At 38.5% G+C, this 25,366-nt stretch overlaps 1 protein-coding gene across 1 annotated transcript in view; it reads left to right on the plus strand.

Annotated features, from left to right (window-relative positions):
• Window positions 1-12,369, plus strand: part of DDX4 (DEAD-box helicase 4) — a 35,161-nt gene extending 22,792 nt beyond the window's left edge. Inside the window, exons 11-18 of the mRNA XM_072860917.1 lie at window positions 13-167; window positions 2,154-2,283; window positions 3,352-3,518; window positions 6,670-6,815; window positions 7,594-7,693; window positions 9,602-9,872; window positions 10,045-10,131; window positions 12,289-12,369. Coding sequence (XP_072717018.1) covers window positions 13-167; window positions 2,154-2,283; window positions 3,352-3,518; window positions 6,670-6,815; window positions 7,594-7,693; window positions 9,602-9,872; window positions 10,045-10,131; window positions 12,289-12,369 — 1,137 coding nt within the window. The remainder of the gene's footprint in view (window positions 1-12; window positions 168-2,153; window positions 2,284-3,351; window positions 3,519-6,669; window positions 6,816-7,593; window positions 7,694-9,601; window positions 9,873-10,044; window positions 10,132-12,288) is intronic.
• Window positions 12,370-25,366: the final 12,997 nt, after the last annotated feature.

Genomic DNA, 25,366 nt, shown 5'->3' on the forward strand with positions numbered 1-25,366 from the left:
TGTTTCTTTTAGGCAGCTTTTCTTCTGCCAATTGTGGCCCACATGATGAGAGATGGCCTAACTGCCAGTAGCTTTAAAGAGCAGCAAGAACCGGAATGTATTATTGTCGCCCCAACTAGAGAACTGATAAATCAGATCTTCCTAGAAGCAAGAAAATTTGTGTATGGGTAAGCTTTGCACTGTTGCTTGTTATTGATTATTACTTTGTCTGAATCAGCAGTGCTTTATTTTTTTCATGAATGCTTTCAAAAATTTTTCCATGCCAATTGAATGACAAGAAACACTTGAATTTAGATGGTAATACTAGCTAGTAGGTTTCTTACTGTATGGCTAGGGATTTAAACTCCTAATCTTCCTGATATTTGGCGGGGGAGAGGCTTATTCCAGCTTTAAGGGGAGATAAGCACTAAACTTGTGTCACATCATCTTTACTGATGAGAAAAATGAAATTTCTTAAATGAAGTAACTTAAATTTAGCTTGCCTTATGTAATTTATACTTGCTTGTATTTTCCTCTTCACAAAAATAGAGGTATGTGTTAGGGGTTTTTAGTTAACTTCCAGTGATGGTTTCTAATAACTCTCTACTTCCCGGTGTTTCTGGTCTTGGACAGAAATTTCACAGCTCAAGCAAGCTCTTTTAGTTCTGCTTCAAAACAGAACAAAAAGTCTAAACTCGTCATTGAGCTCTTGGATGTTGTGCGAGAGTACATTTGTACTAATTTGCCAGTGCTCTTTCTGCTGCTAAGTGATACTTTTCACCAGTGCATGGGAAGAGAATTAAATCTATTGTCTGTAACAGCTTGTAACTGTTATGAGGTGGAATGGAGAACGTCATCGGTGCAAAATCTGGTGGGCTAAATTAGACTTGCCTTTGGTCATTCAAGCAAATTTATGCTTGGAGATTGTCTCTGCCTTTGGGAAGTACCATGATGTTTGCATATCTACTTTCGAAACATGTTACTAAGAATAGCTTCTTAATCTCTAAAACTGTTCTAACTATGTAGCTAGTTGTGTTGTGTTATTTTAAACTAGGTACATGTTATTTCACAATAAAATAGCTTTTGCATTTAGAAAGCTTCTGCTACAGCTGCCCTGCAGTAAAAGCAAGATAACCTATATTTGTGGGACAGTTAAAACAATATCAGGGTGTGAATCCTTTGCCTCTAAAGAACTGCATGCATATTGCTCAGTTCAGATTCATGATATTCTTAAGCTCTTTGGTTTAGTTCACAAATAAGAATATGAAATATTTATATTAATTGATAGTGGATAGATGTTGAAATGTTATGAGTCCAACCTGTTCTATTCTTGACTAAAGCTTTCTGAAAAGTTCTAATTAAACCTGGTAAAAACTTACCAGGTTTATCTGATTCACTGTTGTTGCATATGAAGCTGAACTAGTGTCTTCAAGAATAGACAGTTTGAATTTGAGTCTGAAAATACTCATTGCATGCATGTAAAAGCCTTAGCAGGAGGTTATAAAGATGAGGTTGTAAACTTGCTCTTCAGTTGCCTAAGGTAGTTCTTGCTCGTAGAGGTGGTTTTCTGCAGGAGAAGAGTATCTGATGTAGCTCTACTCAGTAGATCTAACCAAAAAGACAAGTAGGAAAAGCACTAGGTAGTTTAGCGTCTGAATGGGTTTGCAGTCCAATGCTTGAGTGGCACACTGCATGACCAGTGTGATTAGTTGCTTTACAAAGATCCACCTGTGTATTTTTTTTTTTTTTTGCACTGTCCTTTCAAGGTGTGGAAAGATTACTTCTGAAGCTCTAAAGGCATATATTTGGTGGTTCTCCTTTTTCTAAGTATGCCGCATAAAAGGGGACAATGTCTAACACCATTTTGGCTCTTACTGCCAGAAACTCTCAGTTGAAGGGAGAGGGAAAAATGCAGGTGAAATGAAGTATTCTTTCCAAGTAAGCCGCTTGTGCAGCCTCTATTATTTAGTACAAATGGGAACTTTGAGCTTACAGTGAGTGAGTTTCTGGTCTTGGGTTCTGCTTTTGGTTATAATTTGTGCTATATGGTAAAGGAATTGAACCACTCTAAGTATGCTGGTTTATGGTAGGTCTGATGATTTTTTACGTATTTTTATGAAATAATACTGTTTGCATACTTACATAATTAATCCAATTTTTTTTCTATATAATAGAACTTGTATAAGGCCTGTTGTGATCTATGGAGGTACACAAACAGGCCATTCAATTCGTCAGGTAATGCAAGGCTGTAACATACTGTGTGCCACTCCAGGAAGGCTTCTAGACATCATTGGAAGAGAGAAGGTAAGATCTTAAAACTTAATCTGAATTCCCTAAACACTCTTAGCTTTTTCCATACTGGTTTTCATTCTTCAAATTTGATAGAAGCAAATATAGAGCCATGAAAGCTAGTTAGTATGCTGCCTTTGTACAGGCACTTACTTAAAATACAAATGAGCTTTTCTTGGAATATCTAAATACCATGAGGTTTTTGAGAGTAGCGTGAGTCCAGATGTCTTCAGTCCTTTTCAGGGCCCACTGGAAAATACCAGTCTAAATTAAACTGGCTGCAGTGTTTTTGGCAATTAAATTTTATAGTTTAAATACATGGAACACCTTCTCGTAGTTCTTGTGGAAAATGCCGTAGCACATTTTCAATTGATGTCCTTCTTGTTTTGCTACAGTAGCTTTTATCTGTCTGGAACTATGCTAATATTAATTGTTTGAATGTTTTACTATTCATTTTATTCAAAATATAAAAAACTCCAGGTGTAATAATTGTATTAGAATTTTTATTTCCAGTCATTATAAGTTCAAATTGAAATTGCTGCATATTATAGTGGTGGCTCAGGGATGTTGCACTGGACAAATGAAGTTTGGAAAAACACTTCTTGGTAAAAAACGGGAGATTGGCTTTCTGTGGTTGTCAGGCTTCTAGTCACAATGACAGTCTTGGTCAGCAACCGTGAAGTTGTAATGCACTTAATAATGCTTTCTGACCTAAGTTTTTTCAGAACGAATTTTTTGAGAATGTGTGAGCGTTATATGAAAGAACTTTTCTAAAACTCAGACATAATTTCAAAATAGATGTGCTGAATAATAGTCGATCTGTGGGTGCTATCTTGGTTTACACTGCTGAACCAAGTTCTGAAGCACTTCAGTGTACGCATACTATTTGAATTAGTGCAGATTAAAAAGTTAAATAGAGGTTGAGATGCAAATAAAACATAATGCACATAGGCTTTTATTTGTGAATAATTAACTTCTACTAGAAAGAGATAAGTAACAGGTGGATTTTGGCAATTAGGACATTCTGTAAGTGTATACTGTCAGTGAACCAGTACAGTTTTTCTTTCACTGAAATATTTGCAGATTGGTTTGCATAATGTGAAATACTTGGTGCTAGATGAAGCGGACCGCATGCTTGATATGGGTTTTGGGTTAGATATGAAGAAGCTGATTTCTTACCCGAGCATGCCACCAAAAGACAAACGTCAAACACTAATGTTTAGTGCCACTTTCCCTGAAGAAGTTCAGAGGTGAGTAAAGTAAAAATGGAAATATATCTGAAGATCTACTTGTATAGAGCTAAATGTCTGAACACTTAAGAGCACTCCTTATGTTTAAAAGCTTATAATCTTGCTAGAAGATACTGAAAAGCTGTGCTGTTAACATTCCTTGCTGAAGACTTCCCTTTTTTTAGGTAACAGAACTAGTAACTTGCATAGATTAACTGCTTAATATAGGTGGAGTCTCTAAAGCAACTTAGTTTGTCTGAAGACTTTTAAATTGCACTTCTGCGGAAGTCCTCATACTGCCCCTGTTTGTTTCTTGTCCCTCCCCCACCACATCTGTGCAAGCTCAAAAACAGTGGTCTTGCTGTTTCACAAGCAGCACTGGTAGTGCTGTCTTTGGCGCCAAGACATAATATAACCAGACATCACAATTATTGCTCAACTCACCAGTCTTTCTGACATACAATTCTTATTTACATGCATAAGTGCTATTTGTTTTTGATAGTTTTAAAGCTTCCACAGATGGGTTTAGGATATATTTCACAGCTCTACTACTCACTACCCTTAAAGTTCCACTTTCCAGACTCTGAGAGAAGAGTCTTCAACAGATGGTAGTAGGGTTGCTGAGCCTGGGGGTAACAGAACAAAACACCCCATTCCCTGTAGGTGAATGGAAATTACTCAGTATTTCCACTTTTGAAGAGACAGGCATCTGAATGCTTATTCTTAAATCAGAAGAGTCTAAACTTCAGTTTGACCAGTTGACATAACTTTGATGGCTTTTGTGGTAGGGATACTGTTGTGACAGTATCACTAAAAAATACCACTAACCATATTACAGTTTGAGAGCATGTAAACTGATCAGACCATTACAGTGAAGTATGTTGGTACTTCAGCGAGGTGAATCCTGACAGCTTTCTTCTGGCCTTCAAAAAGCCTGAAAGATTTTTTTGAGGCGGGGAGAAAACATCTTCATCTGAATGAAAGAGGGGAATGGGCTGCTTTCTCCCATTCAGTCAGTTAGTACTGACAGCTGTTGGGGAGATGAATCGCCTTCCTTTAAGTAGGATTGAATTCACTTTAAATTTGGTCTTAAGTCACCTGTTGTGGCTTTGGTTCCTCAGTCAAGACTTTTTTCATAGAGTTTTTGATATTGAAAGAAGATCTTGTAGTGAACTAATAATGGCCTTGTTTCCGCAGCTGGGAGTCAAGCATTAAAGTATACTGTACATGAGTGTGGTTCATGTTCATTCCATGTGTTTACTGTTTGTGCAGGAATGTGGTCTCACTTCACAATGCATCCTGGGAAAAGATCAGGTGTGTCTCCCTTTAAGATGCACAGTGTGTTCTGATTGGCTCACGTTTTGGGGTTGAGAGAGGAGTCTTGATCCCTTGATCTCTAGATCTGTTGTCTTCATCAATGTGTTTTCGCTAATGCTCTTGCTATGTGTTTTTGCTACATACTGAGAGATGAGTAAAGAGTATTGTAACTACCAGCATCTGAAAGGAGGAAATCCCTTCAACTGTGCTTCTGTTTAATATAAAAAAAACCAGAACAAAACAGATCTACCTTTCTACTGTCAGTCTTGTAGGATTTACAAGTGCTGGTAGAAGACTTCAGAAACCTGAGTGCTTGGATCATGGTTCAGAAGTGCATAATAACATTCTTGTAACCTTTTGAAACTGGAATGCCTAAAGGTGATGTTCTCATTTTAGAGGGTGAAAACCCTTCTTGTCTGGAGTCAATTTCTTCCTGGATTTACTGCCTTTCTGATTCAGGAGTCAGGAAAGATAATATTTTCCCATACTCTATTGTCAAAACAACTTTGGACAGTATACTACTTTGGTAGTGTAAAACAAGGTGCTTTCTTTGCCCCTGTTGGGTTCAGGCTCCCCTGCACTTGTATTCAGTGAGTGTAATCAGATTTAATTTTGACATGCCATTTGGTTTTGTACCTGAATTTGGGTCTCTGCTGTTACATAAACCTTTGGTCTGATCATCAGGGCTCTTCCTGTGCATGTGACTTGAGAGAACCATCCATTTCCTAGCCGACTGGTGAACTTCAGCTTAGCATTTGGGGCTTTATATCTCCCATTAAAAGGTCTTTTCTTTCTTCTCTCCCTTCCTGTTTTTTGTTTACTATTCTGTTTTGAGAGAGTTTAAACTTGCCCTTTACTTTCAATTTAGAACTTTGCCTCTCTGTGAGATCTTAAACTAGAGATTGCCAGTCAGCTCTTAAGACCAAACACATTTAAATCTCTAGAAACTTATTTATTTGCTATGAAAAACACCTGTTCAGTGGTAATTACACCTATGAATCAGGTGGGAGGTTCAAGTCCTTAGGGCAGTCCTTTAACATTTTTAAGACTTCCCTCTTTTTTAGGAATTTGTTCTATGACTTGAGATTGCCCTTTTTCAGTTAAAGGTTGACTTGTTTACCATCTGAATTTTACTGCAGTGGAAGCTGCTGTGTGTACACTGGACATGAATCACACTTGTGTATTGATATGTTAATACAGTTTAGTAAAACTCTCGAGTATTATGGGGCATTCCAAGGAGTTACCTATTTTGGCGAGTTTGATGTCTCAGATAAGATCACCTGTGTAAGGGATAACTGAAGGGGAGCACTGTCTGAGCAAAACTTGACTTTTGCCTGTGGCAACTGGTAAATAAATGCCATGTAATAAACTGAATGTTTTTAAGCACTGCTTTTGTTGAACAGTCAAAAAGAATGGTGTTGTTCCTTGGAGGCCTGTTTTTTGAATTCTGGCCTGTGTAGGATTCTCCCCTGTCCTTCCAGCTAGTGATGAAATAGTGCCCCAAGAATGGTTCTGTGAGCATATATGTCAGTAACCTGTTTTATTACAAGCATGTATGTGGAACTCTTTCTGAGATGGCTAGAAAATGCAGTGTTTGTATTATGAAGAGCTGCAGGGACATAATCAGTCTGTGCACCTTCTTATTGATCAGGTTTTTTGTAAAGCTGTCTCAAAAACAATACAGACTATTTTAGCTTTTTTAAAAATGCACATGTGACTAATATCCTCTGCCTTGTGAGGAATGATACAAGTATTTGTTGTGAGGGTTGCTTAAACTAAATGAAGTTACTTGATCTTAAAGCAAAAATAAGCTACATAATAGACTTTATGTTGCTCAATTTTGTTTCTTTTCAAGGCTGGCTGGTGAATTTTTGAAAACTGATTATTTATTTGTTGTTGTTGGACATGTGGGTGGAGCTTGCAGTGATGTTCAGCAAAATATTCTTCAGGTTCCTCAGTATTCCAAGAGGGATAAACTGATAGAAATTCTACAAAGTATAGGTAACTTTCCTTATTGCTAATTGTTTTCCAGGGAAGACAAAATTGCTTGTTTTTACACTTGTGCTCTTGCTGTTGACCAGGTCATGATTCCATTCTGTTATGTGTGTTACACGCTTTAGAAGACTACTAATTGAAGCTTGAAGCAGGCCTCGGAGAGTTCTAGGTTTTTAGGCATATTTGTGTTATGGGTATTTTTCAAGGTCTCATCTCTATCGAGTACTAGCAGAGAAGCTTCCCAGATGGTTAGTTTCTTTATATGGTCAGTTACAATACTTCAGCATCTGGGAGTATTATCTCCAGATTACAGGTGTATTAAACTTCTTATGTGAACTTTTGGACCTATATTTTATTAATGGCTGGGATTTTTACGTTTTTGCTCTAAAAGTATCTTAAGTTTTAATGCTGAAAACTGGAAGGGAGTTTGGAATTAAAAAAATGTCTTTGTACCTTACTGTTCAGTACTCAGAGTGGTGTGCCGCTTTTAACCACATGCTGTAGAAAGGGAGTGCATACTTACCACAGAGAACAACATTTGTTTCCTCCTTTATTGAGAGAAAAATACAATGCACTTGTCTTCACCTAGGTTTCTGTGTTGATCTAGAAATCACTGGATTGAATTTAATTAGTTCAACAGAGGCAAGAAATTACAGTCATACCTTAAAGACTTTATTCAAAACCCCTTCTGATATTAGGTGTTTATATAAGTAACTGCAAATGTGAATAGTGAAAATGCATCAGGTTTCAAACTGCAGGGGATCTGAACTCTTGTTTAACGTAGGTCATGAACGAACCATGGTGTTTGTGGACAAAAAGAAAAAAGCAGACTATATTGCAGCCTTTCTTTGTCAAGAAAAAATATCAGCTACTAGCATCCACGGGTAAGTATTTTTAAAGTGAAAGTCAGGTAATAGTGTTAAGTGAAGGTCACTTAATACTACATCTTATGAGAAGCTTTTATTGAGGTTTCATGTTTGGCCATATCTGTATGACTTAGCTTGCCTTGTTTCAGATAGCCCCGTAATCCTCAGCAGCTCTGCCCAATTGAAAATGTAGTGTTTCTGAAGGCCAGTTATCACAGCATTTGCTGAGTATACATCTTTCTGGTTGACCATACTTCAAATGCTGTATATGAACTGGAGGATCTTACACTTACTGCTAAAAAAAAAAAAATTAGTATATAATAAATTCAGTATAATTAGCTGTTATTTATATATAGTTTTTGTCATCATTTATATGACCAAAACCAGACCTTTTGGTATTACTGGTGAGATGATATTTGTAAATTCAAGTGGCAGTTGTGGACCTTCCACTCTGTCTTATGGGCTTCCTCAAAGTGACGAGGTAAGTAGTCATGGACCATACAGATTTCTGATGCTGTCATTTCTGCCTCCTTGATGTGTTCAGGGACATAGCATTTGTATGGAGATTGATCTAAAGAGAAGATGCTTCTACCGTGTTTGTAGTCTACTCATTAGTGTTGCATACCTGAACAAGTGCTGAGAAACAAGATGAAATAGTTGCTAATTCCAGGTCTAAACCCATCTGAAAAAACATTCTGTCTTTCACGTAATGAGCTGGAACATAGTTCTGTGGCGTGTGTTTGTATGCCAAAATGTAGGACAACAAACTGAATCTTAAGATTACCAGCACATCAAAAATGTAATTTTGCAATATTTTTCATCTTGTAATAGGATGAAAGGACTTGAATTCTTGCCAATAAAATGATGTTTTGGGCAGTGTTCTAACATATATCAGAATCTCAAGGTTGTAGATGTGTTAAAATGATCTTAGTACACAGATACAAGATGTTTGTGTGTATCCTGTGCCCCGTCAGTTTTACAGGTGTGTGAAGGGTCATTTTGAGAAGATCTGGCCGCCTGTTCTTGGCTAACGTAAATTGCTATCTCACAACCTCTCTTGTGTGGGAGGAGGTTCTTAACACATTTCTGTAGAATTATTACACTGTGAGTTAAGGTATACTTAGAAAGAGAATAACTGGTTCCATGGAAGCCACTAAACTGTCATGGATGTCACTGAGTTTTTCAAGTTGAAGTTAGTTAGGATAGTTGCTCTTCTCTGGAGTAGTGGTCATACCAGACTTCACTGAATGTCCCATGTTAGATTCAAAAGAGCACTGTTTTTTAGCTTTCTAATTAGTTCTCTCATTTGGACAACAAAGAACATGAGTTAAACTCTGATCTACTGTATTTAAGTACTAGATAATCTGTAAATATTCTTTAAAAATGCAAACCCCAGAGCAAATCTAGCTTTCTTCTCATGATGGTAAACAAAAGGCAAGTTCTATACTGTTGGCTGGCCACAGTTTCTAGTATATCTGAAAAATGGCTACTCAGGAGTCTAGGTAGACTTCTTTGCTATTCTGGCTCCCTGCTACAAGGCAGTAGGAAAAGCACTTCTAACTACAGCATGGAGAAACAATCAGTAAAACAAGTGGATCTTACGGAGGCAATGAGTTCAATACATGACTATCTCTGGTTCTTTCAAAAGATTAATTTCTCAAGAGACTTAGGTTAAAATAGTTGCTGTGTCTTACTGATAATTTTTCAGAAAACCTAAACTGGTTGTGTGTGTGTTGGTGTGGTGTCGTGTCTGTGTCCCCCCTCCCCCGCCCTGAGAGGTACTTCTGTCTATGAATCATGACCTTTTAACTTATATCGTAAGTAATACTGCAGACTTTTTGAGACCTTCATGACCTTTTAACTTATATCTTAAGTAATACTGCAGACTTTTTGAGACCTCCATTCTAACAATTGCTTTCTTTGTAGAGATAGAGAACAGAGAGAGAGAGAAGTAGCACTTCAGGATTTTCGTTCTGGAAAATGTCCAGTTCTTGTGGCAACTTCAGTGGCAGCAAGAGGTCTGGATATTGAAAATGTTCAACATGTTATTAATTTTGATCTTCCTTCCACCATTGAGGAGTATGTACACCGAATTGGACGAACTGGTCGTTGTGGAAATACAGGCAAAGCAGTTTGCTTCTTTGATAGCAGTTCAGATGGCCATCTTGCACAGTCTCTAGTTAAAGTGCTTTCAGATGTAAGTTTTAAATCTTTCTTTTCAAATCTTCAAATCTTATAACTTTTTCTGTTCTTTAGGATTTCACTTCAATGTACTGAGCAACTAGTATTTCTTTGGTACAGTTATGGAACTCTTCATCTGAATTGGTAAAGCAGTCAAAGTCTCTAAATTCACTTTTCTAATTATGTAGGCCCAGCAGGAAGTTCCTGTTTGGTTGGAAGAAATTGCTTTTGGTTTTCAAGGAGAAAGAGTCTTTACGTCACTTAATACCCAGAAGGTAAGTCTGGAAGTGAACTGGAAGTCTTGGCTTTTAGAACTTTGTCTCAGGATAAAAGTGTGTTTAGCAGTATATATCCAGAATAATGTCAGTGAAACTGTTTTGACTGTAACTGTGTCCCTTATCTTAGTTGTGCATCTTCAAAGTGCTCAGTATCTCTGAAACTAATTTTGGAACAACTTGCTTGACTTGGACTCTTATAGTGTGGCCTTACTAGCTGTGTTGGTCTTGATCTGTAGTGTGAAGAATTAACTCTGTGGAAGAAAAGGTTTGTGCAAACATATGCAAATGCTGTAGTTCTAGAAGTGTCTCTACTGGACATGTAGGGTAGGAGTGAATAGTTGCTAGTTATACAGTCACTGCTTGTTAGGAATTGCTCAATCAAGTAACTAATTTGACTGAAAACTTTAGCTAATTATAGCTATATAAATGCCCCAATCTGATAAATGTCAAAAATGTTCTTAATGTCTGTGATGAGGAGGAGCCTTCTGATCTCTTAGTGTTGCTGATACCTGATGTTAAAATATAGCTTGAATAAATGAGACAGCCAAGGTGGCATAGCTTTCTAATCACTCTGCAGTCACTAGTTTAGGATTTAAATTCTGTGCCTACTCCTACTTCGAATGATTTATTTTTTTTCCCCAACTGATGTTTGATACTACTTGCTTTTATCTACTTGTATTTTCATCCAAGTAGATGAAAACTACTTTCATCAAAGTGCCTTTCATCCAAGGCACTTGGTGCCTTCATCAAAAGCCTTTCCTTGACCTCTTGCTTCCGTAAGACCTTTATCACATCTCAGTTGCATTCCAAATATTGATACTCTCCTGGAGACCACAGGAGAAATTATTAATCTCACTGCTTACACAATGTCTGAAGCTTGAGTTCAAGCTCAGACCTTCCTTTCATTAATTATCTTTTTCCATACTGTCATTATTGAAAGTATTGGGTGTTTTGAGTGTATTTACCTGCCTGACTAGTTCCCTAATCAGATCTGAGTCTTTTTTGTTTGGGTCTTAATGGGACCTCAGTTACACACTTAAACTTTTGCTTCCTTCTCACGCTTGCAGCCTCAGTGGATCTTTCTTCTATATTCCTGTTCAGGGATACTTTTTAATTTGTATGGGTTGCTTTCAAAGGTGGATCTCGTCAACCTTTGAGTATAGATTGCTTTTAGATGCACATCTCCAGCCTTTGCTGTGTGTCTCTCAGCGTTTCATTAAATCTGTCATTTCTAGGTCCAAGTCTGTCCTTCATGTCCTTTACAACCTCTGAGTTACCAAATCTCACTGTGACTCTTCGTCCACATACTTGTGAATAGAATAGTTTCAGGGGAAATCTGTCCGTCTGCCTTGGGACTACTGCTCCCTTAATCACATATATGCAGTGCACCAACTCTTGAGTTGGAGATCATCAGGTTCTAATTCCTTTCTTATGAGACCTGCTAATGTCAGTGATTGTGACAGAAACTGCACATTTGTAATCAGTCCTCCTTTTTTCTTTGAAATCAACTGTTAAAGCTGTTCTTTGCTGTTTTACTGTTACTAAGAGGCTTGTATCATCTAGTGTTCAATAAGGATCCTGATGCCCTTTCTCCTGGGAAAGAAAAGTAACATCTTATATGTGTTTTTACAATACTCACTTTCTCTTTCAAAGGGAGTGAATGAAAGGGCCATTTGATAATCAAATTATGAATATGAAAGAGGAATCTGTTGGAGGCTCTTACCTGATTGTTTTGGGACAGTCTTATAGATGATGGGGCTTCATCCTTTTTCCGAAGGAAAAGGATTTTGCTGGGAAAGTAATACAGACAGTCATTCTTAAATAAGCAGTGGAGAAGGAAGTGTTTCCCCAAAGTTGTGTGAACTGATTGGTGCTGGGTAAGAGAAGAAGTTGGGATTTGAACTTTGGGAAGGATTATTCCCACACCTGATAAAATCTGAGGTTGATTAAAGTGCATTAATTTCACTCTGGGGTCTAAAAACCTTATGTATAGAACTTTAATGATGAAAGAGCTTCTGTATTTATTTAAAAAATATGATGTTCAAATTATATTGAGACATGCATGCAGAAAGCTAAAATTGGTTTGCAGTGACTTTTACTGTTAAATGATTGAAAGTGTTAATGATTCTAAACTGGTACCTGTTGTGTTCCTAGAATTATGGCGGCAGAGGCAACATGAACGCAGGAGGAATGAAGATGTCGTATTCTGCAAGTGCATTTGAGTCATGGGATTAAAACTACTTTAGTACCAAACTAGATTGTATTCTGTTGTGCTTTAAGTGAACTGTTGCACTTAATGTTCCTTACTGTTGAGCTTATGGAAACCTTAATGTTTAAAAGAGTATCTCGTATCATATGCTAAAGCTTTCAGCAATGTATATGTACTCTGTTATGATGAACCCAGTGACGATTAGCACTTAATGTAGGAAGTCAAAAGCAATTTTTTAGGAAACGCTTCAGGTATTAAGTGTTAAAACTTTCAGTAAGTGTTTGATTCTTGGTAGCTAGTATGCTGCTGTAAAAAGATGGAGTTTTTGCAAGTGGAAAACAGTAGATCCCTTGAACTTGCTACTTTAGTTATGAAAATTTTGCATGGGAAGATAGTCTTGTGATGACCTAGTGTGGGAAAGAGCTTTATGTAAAGGGCTTATCTAAGCTTCCTGTTCGTTCCTTTTTGTAACAGGTCAGTTAGAAAATTTGAATCTAGTGATGACATGATTTAATCTTAAGGATCTGTTAAACATCTTGTAAACAGTTACTTAATAAAAGCTTGAGGAGTGCGTATTGATATTGATGGTTGCTTCTACCTCAGATACACAAAAAAGCATGCGTCATTGCAGTTTCATGAACTGGTATTATTTTGACATGCATGGAACATGTGCATCTCCATATGGAACTAAAGGTCAGTGGCTACATCCACAACTTAGTTGAAATACATGTTTCTACAGAGCTATCTTCAGAGAAGGATGGAGCCCTATGTTCCTTGTAGTACAGTGTTTTTGCCTTTGGCATACATAAGTATTCTTCTGTTACTTGTGGAACAGTTTGCTTTAGAACAAGCTTGGTGGCTCATGTCCAAAAGAGTTTCCCAGACTTGTAGAAGCTATAGAGTGTAAGAAGCCATTAACAGTTCAAGCAGATTTCCTTAAAGTTGCTTTTGCTTTGAAAAAATTTTTTTTATTTACCAGTTCAGTATGCTACAAAGATGCATATCATTGTATCCCAAAGGAAAATTGCAATGTAATTGCAATCATAATTTGTAATGTTTTGCACAGCTGAACAAGCTTACCAGCTTCTCTCATGTTCTCTGGTATTTAGCACACAATGCTAAGCACTATTTCTTGTACAGTCTTCCCAGTTAATACAGGGAAATAATACTTCTAAGCTGTGCTTACAAGACTGAAGGTTTAATGCCCAAGTTTGTGAGAATCAGAACTGACTTGGGCAGTACTATGGAATGTGTTCTTGTGGAAGAGCGGGCTGTCGTTCTTATTTTTTGCATGAATATATTTTCAAAAATATTTATCTACTTAAATATCTATTTACAAAAATACAATTATTTTCATAGACTGTAGTTTTACTGCTAGATAATGTGCAAAAAAGTAAGATAAGTCTTAATTGTGTACTTGGAAGTGAGCTGAAAGGATGATACACCTAAATTGCAACTCATAAGCAGTGGATGTATTTAAGCTTGAAGTCTGTAATTCAGAGTCCCATACCCTGGGCAGCACGACTCCTTTTCCTGACAAGTCTCCTTAAGGATTTTTGCATCCATTCTGAATTTCAGGTAAGAAATTGAGGGTGCTTCTGGTTGCTGGCTGCAACAAATGTGAGTGAACTGTAATTTTTGGAGGAAGCTGTACGGCTGATGAAGCCTTCAATTTCTGTGAAAAGCAACCAAAGGAAATAGTCATGAGCCACTTGTAACGTAGAATAAACTTATGAAGGGAACGTGGCTTAGCCTTGTTTAAAGGACCAGTTAGATCACTGGGTGTTCTTTGCTTTGCCTCTCATCTTACGCCTTTTGAGTTGGGCGGGGCAGCAGGGGGAGTTCTTTAACTGCCTAAAGAACTGTTCTGGCCCTGTTGTTCTTAATCACTTGCACTGAAAGCTAGAGAGAAAAAAAACGGTTCTGTTCTAGCTTAGAGCTGCTGTTACTGTTGTGATATGTCACATCTTCCTGCTGGGAACTATAAGTGCTCAAATTGCTCAACATCTTCCTTTAGAAGCACTGAATGAAAAGCTAAACATGGTGGAATTTAATCTTTAGAGGAGTTGAAGGTACAACTTGTCATACCTGATTAAAGGCCGTAAGGTGTGGTGGGTGGAAGTTAAAGCTGCAGCAATCTCAGGCTTGCATTTTATTTGTAGCTTGGAAGGTAATGATTAGAACAGCTTTTTAGTACCTATTACAGCTTATCAAACATCTCAAATTACTCCTACAAGAATTAAGAGTGTTTGCATACAACATGTTTATCAGAACACATGGGCTTTCCTTAAATATTTTGAGAAAAGAGTATTCATATTTGTGTAATTTGGGGTGGGTGGGAAGACAGTTTGATAATCAATCTGGTTTTCTGAATAAACCTTTATCTAAGTAAGGGTAAAACTGAATAGTGGATGTGTGTGCACACTTGCCATGTTTTCAGTGTGCATGTTTGCTGATTTACTGTTTCATTACTCTGTTCTTTATAGATACCTTTTGCATGTTGTCTTTCCATGCAGGGACTTGTTTGATTTATTTCCTCATGTTTCTAGGTAAAAAGAGGTTGCACAGAACTTCTACTTGAACTTGCCTGCATGCAGTCCTGAAGTATAGTATCTCTTTGCTTTGAAAGATAGTGGCATTATGCAGTGAACTACATTCTTTCTTTTTTTTTCTGCTTCAGCTAGGTGTAAATGTGCCATAAGGGTATTGAATTTATCAAAAATATTAACAAAAATAATTTATTTAAGACAAAAAACCAATAGGCAGCTGACTTCACCAATGTAATAATTGGTAGTGCATTAAATAGTGCATGCATAAATGTGGAACCTGTGATAAAGTCTCTCTGGAACGTTTGGTGGCACAATGTTTGCAGACATTTGTGCTTGAAGTTCCCTTTTACAACAGTCCATAAATAAACTTAACACATAGTACTGTTCAATACACACCATATTATTCTGGGCAAGACAGACTTTTTTGCGTTTCTTTTACATGGAAATGTTTATTTCTTAGCTGTGCATTCCACAACTTCAGTCTGTTTTTCTACATAACTGCCCCTTTCCTAAGGGAATAAAACTGGCCATTTCTTTCATTTAAATAGTTTCTGAAGGTGGTAGGAGTTGCCACAAGCAAATGTTTTCATATTGTTAATTTTTTTCCTGCTACAGCATTAAAAAAAAACCAAGCCCAACAAATGGGTTGGGTCTGTCCCTAGAATGGTAATGAAATAATTTTAAGAGGAAAATAACTGGGATTTACTTTTTATGAGAGGATGAGAAATTGAAGAATCAAGTCTGATGTCAGATAATTTTGTCTGATCAGCAGTATAGATACCCATTGAAAAGGGACTGAGGGAGAATTAGGATTAAGGAAGATGGAAAACTTCAAGAATAATATTTGCAGAAAACTACAGTTCCTTTTTGAATATCCAGTTTTGTTTAAAGCCTCTTGTGACTAAATACATGTTTAATCTGCAGGAAAATATTTCAATCTTATTCTCAGCTGGAGGAAAACACTGACAAACAAGGGAAGTTGGGGTGGGGAATGAACTGCCCTGTCAGCTGTCTCTCTGTTACTTTTATTCCTGCACTCAGGTAATTTTATATTTTTATGGAGAACATGTTGAAAGTCTTACTGGGACATACTATGTTAATACCTTCTTCACTCAGAATGAGTCCTGTTGTCCTGCAGTTGGGACAGGCAGTCAGGATGAGCGTTCTTAAAAGGTTTCACTGAAGTGATTGAAACCTGAGAACAACGTACCTGTAATTCCTTTTAGATGCTTCTGCTGCCTACAGTTGCGCTAACCTCAGGTCCTTGAATGCTTTTTCCTATCTTTACCTCCATGTTTATATAAAAAATTCTGTTTGTATTGGAGTGTAGTTCAAGATTAAGCTGGGGGTTCTTGACAAGCTAGTGTTGCAAAATGCCATCAAGCCTTATTTCCTTCAACAATACTTTGAATGCTGCTTTTTCTTATTTCTGTCACATTGCAATAGTAACACACTTAATACAATGCCTGAACTTTTTTCCCCTCATGAGTTGAGTTTCTCATCAGAGTCTGAGAGGACTGCAGTCATGAGGGTGAAAAGGGAGGAAAGTCTGTAGAGGTGACTTGTGACAACTGTTTTGACTGTGGATGCTGATCAGAACAGCAGTTCTAGGGGTGGCAAAGAGTAAGTGAAGTCAAGGGTTTCTTTGTGTAGCTGAAAAATGAAGGAGAAATAGCACAGAGAACCTTGCACAACTGCTAGCTTTGATAAACAGACTTTATCTGAAACAAGCTCTGCCTCCATAACTAGCGTAAATACCAGTCCCCATAGACATTATCTTTTTTATTTTTTAAAGCATTTAGAGCTGCTAGACAGTTGGTAGTGGGGAGGTTGGATATTCTGTGAACCACTCTGCGCTCCTAGAATGGAAATGTGCTGGGACAGATGTCTGCTCTGATCCTGTAAACCCAATAAGGATGGTATGTATGGCTGTTTTTGTGTTACTGGTCAGTCTGTGATCATTGGTGTGATTGTGTGGTTTTCTGAACACATGGCAGAATTCATGTAGCACTTGTTTTTTCGTGGCTTGTTTCTGGGGTGCCTGAAATGATTCTTAAAATTGTTTGATGCATTTGAATATATATAAAAAAGAAATAACAACCGTACGAAACAGGTGACCCTACACACTGTGATCATCCTAGTGCATCCTATTGCACTGCTAAGTAGGAACACATGAGTTGTTTTTAAAATCCTTTATTTTCTGGGACTTGCACCAAATGATAAAAATGTATGGTTTTGGGTTCCATCTCTTGGATTTCCCCCCCAAGCTATGTTTGAGTCCTGTACTGATTAAAAACTCTTGATTTTTCTCTTCACAGCTACCTAGGCTGTACTGTGATACAGCACTGGGGTATGAACCTCATTGGTGTACAGCTGTGGTTGCAGACAGTACTATCCTTCTGTTACATGAATGTTCTGTCACTGTAATTAAACTACATTCCACCAGGTACTCAGTAATCTGGATACAGATTTACGAAGTCAGGCGTGGTATCTCAAAAGTAAATGGGTGCAATTTCTTTGGAAATAATGATCATGACTCAAAATACTCTGAGGCAATTAAGTTCTTACAGATAAAAGCTACTGGTATGGTAGTGCAGAGGAAGGCTAAGAAATTGCACAAAGGACTGAATACTATTCATGAGTAAAAATGAAAGGGAAATGAAAAACATTTTAATAAGTTTCAGGCTTATAGCAGTTGGGCAAGATGATCTCCAGAGTTCCCTTCCAACCTCAACCATTCTGTGATTCTGATTCTGTGAGACCAAATCAAACCAGCAGACAAAAACTCAAAAGTTGAGAAGAAGCTGGGAGTTCTGGCACATCACAGGATGACTGAGCTGCTAGTTTTAAGCAGCTAGGAAAAAAATACCCTAGGATCAGGGAGAGGTGAGGGACCACTTGCTTCTCAGGCTGGCACGTAATAAATACCATGCTGAGGGGGACCAGCAGATGCATTCAAGAACAGGGCTCCCATCCAGAGTGACCTGGGCAGGCTGGAGGAACAGGTCCTGTGCAATGCAGCTTGGACAAATGCTGAGCTCTAGTAGCATTTAAAATGATACCTTAGGCAGTCTTGAGTGCCTTTCTTACTGGGATCGTAATGGACCAGCACCTCCTGGTGCAGAACACCATCCTTGGTAGTTTTCCAGACCAGACAGGATAAAGCCCTGAGCCACATGCTCCAGTCTCCTCACTGATTCTTTGAGCAAGAGATTGGACTGGGGACCTCCTATGATCCCTACTATTTCAGGTAGCAATAGGAGTGAAGAAGGCTGGGGAGAGTCTCTTATGAATTCAGGGTGTGATTGTAGTCATCAGTCTTCAAAGTGAATTGAAATAGCAGTGCATCCAGCAAATGATTTCTAGGGTAGTTGGAGAAATAGAGCAGACAACAGTAGTCCAGAGAATTGTATTTGGGAATTTTATTCCGAGTGAGATTTGATATTTATGGGACATACATAAAACAACATTTACAGCAAGTGTTCTGCTTTTGATGCTAATGGGATGCTAGTTTGAGTACAAATGATGTCCAGTTCTTGTCACTAAAGGGAAATGTAAACTAGTAGTTTACAGCCTTTGATCTGCAGCTGCTCATGGGCTATGGACTAGTTCTAAGGGATCTGCAGGTAGTAGCTGAGAAAAGCAGGCATTCTGACAGTATGTTTAAATTTGCTGATTAAGGGCTGCATCTCAAAAATTAAGGGTGTAGGAATTGAAGGATTGTAAACAAGAGTTCAGACCAACAGAAAGATACAATACTATGTCCTCAAAACTATTTAATACCAGATTGATTTAAGTCCTTCCCAATGTTTTGACAGATATAAAGTCTTCGCTATAGTTTGCTTTCCTAAATAGCCTGTTCTGAAAATGTCTTTTTAATTGGTGGTAGTATTTGTTGGAATTTGTATTCTGCAAATTAGCTTAAAAAATACCGGAGAAAGGACCTGTCTCTCCTTATTGATCTCAGTCGGGGCAGGGAGTAGAAAGCGAGCTCACTGGACATTTGTTAGTGTGTCAGTTGGCTTTATACAAAATCTACATTCCTCTTTGATTTAAAACAAACTGTAAACCTTTAATGCTAGGTTGTAATAAGTGTTTTTTTTTCTGTTAGCTAGTTCAGTCTTTTGAGCGTGCTGTTTAGCAGTTCCAGGGAATTCCCTGGTGACACAAGAGGGGGATATGGTGACATCTGTCACAACTTTGTCCTCAATAACACCATATATGGAGGTCTTGGGTCAGATGTCGATGTCTGTACGTGGTCCTGTACAGTAGGAATTCTCAAATATGAACATACTGTCTAATTCTGTCACTGCAGATTTTATTTTCTGTGACTATTATTCTGTGTGTTTAGCTTCAGTCTTTGGTGATGGCATTTCTTATAAACCCTCTGTTATTTGAGATTTTTATGGTATGATTGTTTCCATCTCTTAACTGCAGTAGCCAACAAGCAACAGTAGAATAAATCGTATGCCTATGGAATATGGACCAAGGACATGTGAGTCTTACATTTAAGCACACACTTAAAATTTTTCTGATCTTTTTATTTTTTCTAATTGACTTAAGGAAAACGTTGGAATCAAGTGGAATGGTAACTCTAGGCTATAGTTCAGTAGTGCTTGAAATATATTAAATGTTTTTCATTTTATGCTGTTTGTTTTCTTCAAAGTAACTGTACAGTACAGTCTTCAGCACCTCTGAGTGTAATGAGTTGGCTTTTATTTGTTTTTATTAAGTGAAACTATTACGGTGAGGAAGGATACTTAAAGGAACTACTTTGTGTTCAAGGCTAGGGAGTCAGCTCTTTGTTCAGAGTTGACTGGACAAATTATTTGGGAGCCAAACACTACTGAAAATATGTCTTCCTCCTTACACGTCTAAATAGTTGTAGAAATCTGACTCATCTGTCAGAGCCTGCTTTCCATATATAAATGAAGAATAATATTTTATTTGGAACTCACTGTAAGTGTGCCTGTTGCCTGCTGGTATTGTCTGAGAAAACTATGGACAGTGGCTGTAGTTAACCGATTTCAATGTACTAGCTTGTCATCACTACTGCAGTGTAATACTATCAAGCAGGATTTCCTTGCATTGTTGTCTTTCCTCTCCTTTTTTGAGTCAGATAAAATAGGTTTCAGTATCTAATCCTTGCTAAATAGCTCTGAACTTTAAAGAATGCTATATTTTGCTCTTCCTCCACTCTTCAAAGTGAAATATGGACATAGTCACAGGAGATGGGATGGTTGCTTACAAAGATTTTTTTTTCCTGGAAAGGTGAATGAAGTCTGAACTGAAAGAAGTCGAGTCAATTTTGGCCTTTTGGTGCACTTCCCTTTTACCACTAGTAGCAGGGAGGTGAAAACAGGCAGGTGACTTACCAATAATTCTTTGTCTTGGTAAACTAAAAAAATCCAAACAATCAACTCTCCCCCTCCAGTTCCAGTGCTTCAAAATGCTGGTTTTGTCCCGTTAAGACTGTTACCATGTATCGGTTGAAACTGTGAAACTATTCCTGCAGCTCTGTGGGCTTCTCAGTCTAAACATACCAGTCATGTAATAAACTAAATTATATTAAAGGAAAAACATGTTTTTCCTTAGGAGATTCTGTATTTTGAAGTCATGTACAGCATGCTCAAATGTACCAAGTAAAAGGTAACATTCTTCACCAGAATAAACTAATTGCTGAGCATGCTTTTTTGTAGCAGTTGGTCTGCTCAAACTTTAGAGATCACTTCCAGGACTGAACACACTTGCTTTAGTCACATCTACTGTCTAGACCAGTGAGTATACAACCCACCCTGACTGAACCACTTTTCTTCAGGAATTTTTCTTGTGCACAAAGACTGCAAGTACAATAGGTACAACTTAAGAATAGAAAGCAATGATTTATTGGAAGGTGTAGCTAACTGGTAGCATGTTAGTCCTAGCTAAATGTTAATATGCCCTTCAGAAAACATCTGATAAGCCATGAGGAAGAACCTGACCTCAGACTACAGCAACAAAAATGCCTGGTCTCACCAAATAAAGACTTGTTGTACTGACTCCTTGGGAGGTATGATTATGGGTATCCAAATAGGGACGGAGGAGCTTAAATCATTCTATGAATCCCGTATGAGAATTTCAGAGACCTGGAAATAAGTAATTTGTATGAGAGAAATTTCCTATACCGTTTGTCCTATTCCAGAAATGTGGTGACTTAGCAAGTACCTGCACAGTCTCAGATTTGGATTGGTCATGCTTGCTTCCGTAACTCCCTCTCTTTAAGCTGGGGATGTTTGTTTATAAAGAGCAGTTGCACTTCCGTATCGTGTTCTTCAGTCACCAGTCACCAAGATTTACCTCAGATTTGCACGGTTAGAGATTCATTAGTGAAATGGTTTACCTCTTAATGTTTTCCAGTCTGAAAAGTTTCATGAAGCACTTAATAACAATGCCAGCATCCTTCAGAAGAAAGCCTGTTCATAGCTGCTGCAGTGGCTGGTCCCAAGCTGCCCAGCTGGAGATTGACAGTCTACAATCCCTCTGGCTGTTCTGGGTAGAACCCTCAGAGAACTAAAATGTCATCATCAGCAAATGGAGTTCGTAGCAGTCACTATCAGCTGTTAATGACAACAGACGCTAAATTCAGGATGTGTCTGGGACTGCCAGGCAAAATGGCGGTAGCTTGTTGCTGCTCTGGCTGAGGTGCCAGAGTTCTTGCTGAAGTTCTTGGTGGGCTGCTGCTTCTTGATTGTACCAGCTTACCCTTAGCTTTTATGGGTGCTGGTCCTTCAGTACGAGGGGGTCATAGCTGAACCTTCCATGAGTTTTCCTGTACAGACAAGGTGGCTTCAGGATTGGCAGCAAAGCTGCTTGTCTGAAGTGCCCTCACTTTTATCCGCGTACGTCATCCAGTTGATTTGAGAGGCAGCAGAAAGTAGAGCAAATACAAATGTGGTGTGTTGGCCCAGGCTAACAGCCAAACTCCTGCCCAGCTACTCAGTTACTCCCAACCGCTCCACCTCAGCAGGCAAGAATAAGGAGGAATAGGAAGAAGAAAGCTTGTCAAGATAAAGACAGATTGCTTATCAATTACCATTGCAGGCAAAATGGACTTGACTTGGGGAAAATTATTGCCAATTTTTATATATATACATATATATATTTAATTACTAATTCAGATATTGGGAACCATAAAGAGAAACATTGAAACAAAGGGAAAGCGCCTCTTGTCCCCCTTTTCCAAGCTAAACTTTACTCAAGGGACTTCTCCCTGCCTGGGTATTGCTGCAGGTTATGCTCACTTCCTTTACAGTGGGAGGACTGGGGAGGTGGGGTGTTGTCAGTATGTAGGAATTTCACCCTGCTCCTTCCTTCTCCCACGTTTCATTTGCTGTGGCCCAGGTCCTCTGTGGGCTGCAGAGGCTGTCTGCTCTGGTGTGGGTCCTCTGTGGGCTGCAGGAAACACCTTTTCCACCATGGACCTCCTCCTCCTCCAGCCCTGGTGTTCCTCTGGTGCTGCTTGCTCCTTTTTGTTCCCTCTTCTTCTGCCTGTTGGGCGTTTTTGCCCTTTCTTAAGCGCATTTTCCCTGAGGCACCACCAGCTCAGCTGAGGGGCTCAGCTGTGCCCTGCGGTGGGGCTGCTGGGGTGGCTGGAACCAGCTGTGTCTGGCACCGGGCAGCCCATGCTCCTCCTCGCCCTGGGGCCCCCTGGTACCCAAACCGTGCCACTGCAGAGTACACCCAACCTGGGATGGCATATGCTGGGGCAGGAACCACATCGTTTTAAGGCAAGAAAGCTGAGAAGTAATGGTCCCGCTGTCTTTTGGGGGCCAGCTCAGCAAGGAGCTTTGGTTAGCAGAGACTCAAGAGTTTGTAAATCTGATACTTAACACAATTCGCCTTTGAAGAGGCTATCTTGTCTCTTGGAAGTCTTGTATCTGTGTGGTAGTGTGTTTCCTACCCTTTAATTTGGAAGAGTGCAGTGCTGTTGGGCATCTTGCCTTTGCAAGATGCCAGCTCCAGTAAAAATGTGAGTCTTTTCAAAGCCGAACGTGGCGTGTGTGGGAGGAGAGGAATTATCTGTACGATAAGCCATTCTCAGCTACGTAGCCTTTTCCTTTTTTTTTGGTCTCTGTTAGAACATATGCTTGTGAGAAACTAGCTTTCAGTGCAGGTGGTGGTTATGATAAACTGCGGCGACGCTCCCTGCACCACGGCTCTCTGGCAGGAGTAAGTCGTGCTGGTTGTAGTTGTCATCAGGGGTCTGCTCACTGCGGTCTTGGAAGGAAAGTTGGACGAAATGGCATCTTGTATTCCTGCTGTTAAAGCCATGTGGGATTTTCAGTAATTCCCTTTGTTTGTACAAATGGGTTTAATTATGTTTCTCTGCCTTTGTAATTGTAGTAAAAGGTTTGGGAAGCTTGAATTACTGTAGGATGAAAACATTTAAAAAATTTCTGGAGTGAACCGTCACAGGCAGCACTCTGGGGATAAAGCATCTCTTGTTTGCCAGCGTTTTAACTGATTGCAATTACCGCTGATGCTACAGTGTTGCAATACTGTGAAGGCAGATGTGACGGGAAGGAAGTATTGCATAGTTCTCTATTCTGAAATGGATAACGGCTTTGTGGCCTTCTTAGGAAAACACCTGATTCTTTTCTTGAGTAATAAATCCTCTGTAGAACAGAGATTAAGATGATTCACAAATAATTACATTTAGCTGTTAAAACCTTTCTGCATATATTAAATGTGGGCAGTTGCTCACTGCACAGCATAGCAATTGACGCATTTCTTACCCCTTCTGTAAGGTTTGGCCAGTTTGTAGGTCTGCCTCTAAACTATGTCAAATTAAAGTGATACAGTTGTTGCATGTTCTTGTTGCTTGTTCACTGATAAGGTAGTCAAGCTTGGCCGAGGTATTGCATTGAAACTAAGGGTATAGTCAAACCAGTGATTTAAGAGCATGGTTTTGAGGGTTCTGCTGTTGTGGAATTTTTATGTTATTCTAAAATGAAATTTAAGAAGGGCATAGTTAATTTTTCAGCCCTTAAATGCAGCCTTGCGTGGAGGTTGATGCTAGTAGATTTCTGATGACAAGTTATTTACTGAAAAACAGAGTTGTGTATACTGAGAAATTGGTAACAATCTGACTATTTGCACTGGATTTTCCCCCCACGCAAGCTAAATCAGTAGGGAGTAGAAGAACACTCATGCCTTTTATTTGTGTGTGGTTCTGCAATGGCTTAAGTCAAGGAAAGTCAGTACCCAGCCCTTCCTCTTTACATTTAGGGGAATGAGGTGGTTCAGGTCATTGGCCCAGGAAGAAGTCAACCTAACAAGTGATGTAGAACCAAGTTAGCTTATACAGGGTCTTGTGAGCACAAGTACTGGCATAAGAAGTCAGGAATGTCACTGAGGTAAAGGAGGGACTGGGGCAGTGCCAGCTTTTATTGGCTTGCATTGCTGTGGAATTGTACCTTTTATAAACTGGTAACAATGCATCCTCATATGCAGAAGAAAGTTTTATCCTACTGCTGACAGGAAAAAAATATTCTTACAATGATAGTTTCCGTTATATGGTATAGCTACACAACTACATGTATTTGGTGATCTTTTGTAAAGCAGTCAGAATGTGACTCAGTTTGCAATATAACTTTAAAACCATGCTACTCATCTCCGATGACATTAACGTGCCAGATCTGAAGTCATACCAATTTTCATGTTACTGTGCAAGGAAGCTGTAGGTTCTTGAAGCAGTTAGAATTTCCAAATGTGAATACAAACCATTAATCTTATTTGCTGTTGTGTATATCAGGAAAGCCTTTTTTCAAAGATGTGCTGCTGTCCTTTCAGTAGTTAGAAATATAAGGTAGATAACATTTAAGAACTATGTTTCTATAATTATAATAATGAAATAATTAAAAATAATTAAAATAGTTAAATAAAAATTAAATATGAAATTACAGATTACTTTTATGTTAATCCTTTTTTAGCTACAAAATCTGTCCACAAAAAATGTGGCATGGCTACCTTTGAACTTCTGTAAAAATAAATTCAAGTCGCAATCAGGTGGTCTTTTGCAGGCTATATTAACATTAGCATTAAAGTTGACTTGAGAATGTAAACAAAAAAGACTCAGTATAAGAGTCTTTGGTTTAGAAACCCAAGATGTAATATTTTTCTTCTTTTCGCAATTACATTATGATTACAAGTTTATAGGAAAATCAAGTTATGTCTTTGGTATTTGAATTAGTCAATGCTTTGCATCAAGTGTGGGGAAAGTGTGTGGTTTTCAAGAGAGTGGCTCATCAAGATCTGACTGAAGCCTTTGTAGCAGGATAGAAAAATAAATAAATATTGCTATAAGGATTGGGGAACCTGCGTGGCTTGGAGAGCCATAGGCAGAGTGGAAATAGATGGGAAGGGCAGAGTTAAGAGGAGAGTTATGTTTGATCTTCCTTTGGCTAGACATTTGTGAGGCAAAGTAGCAAATTTA

Source organism: Ciconia boyciana, chromosome 4 (assembly GCF_034638445.1).
Source record: "Ciconia boyciana chromosome 4, ASM3463844v1, whole genome shotgun sequence".
NCBI classification, from domain to species: domain Eukaryota; kingdom Metazoa; phylum Chordata; class Aves; order Ciconiiformes; family Ciconiidae; genus Ciconia; species Ciconia boyciana.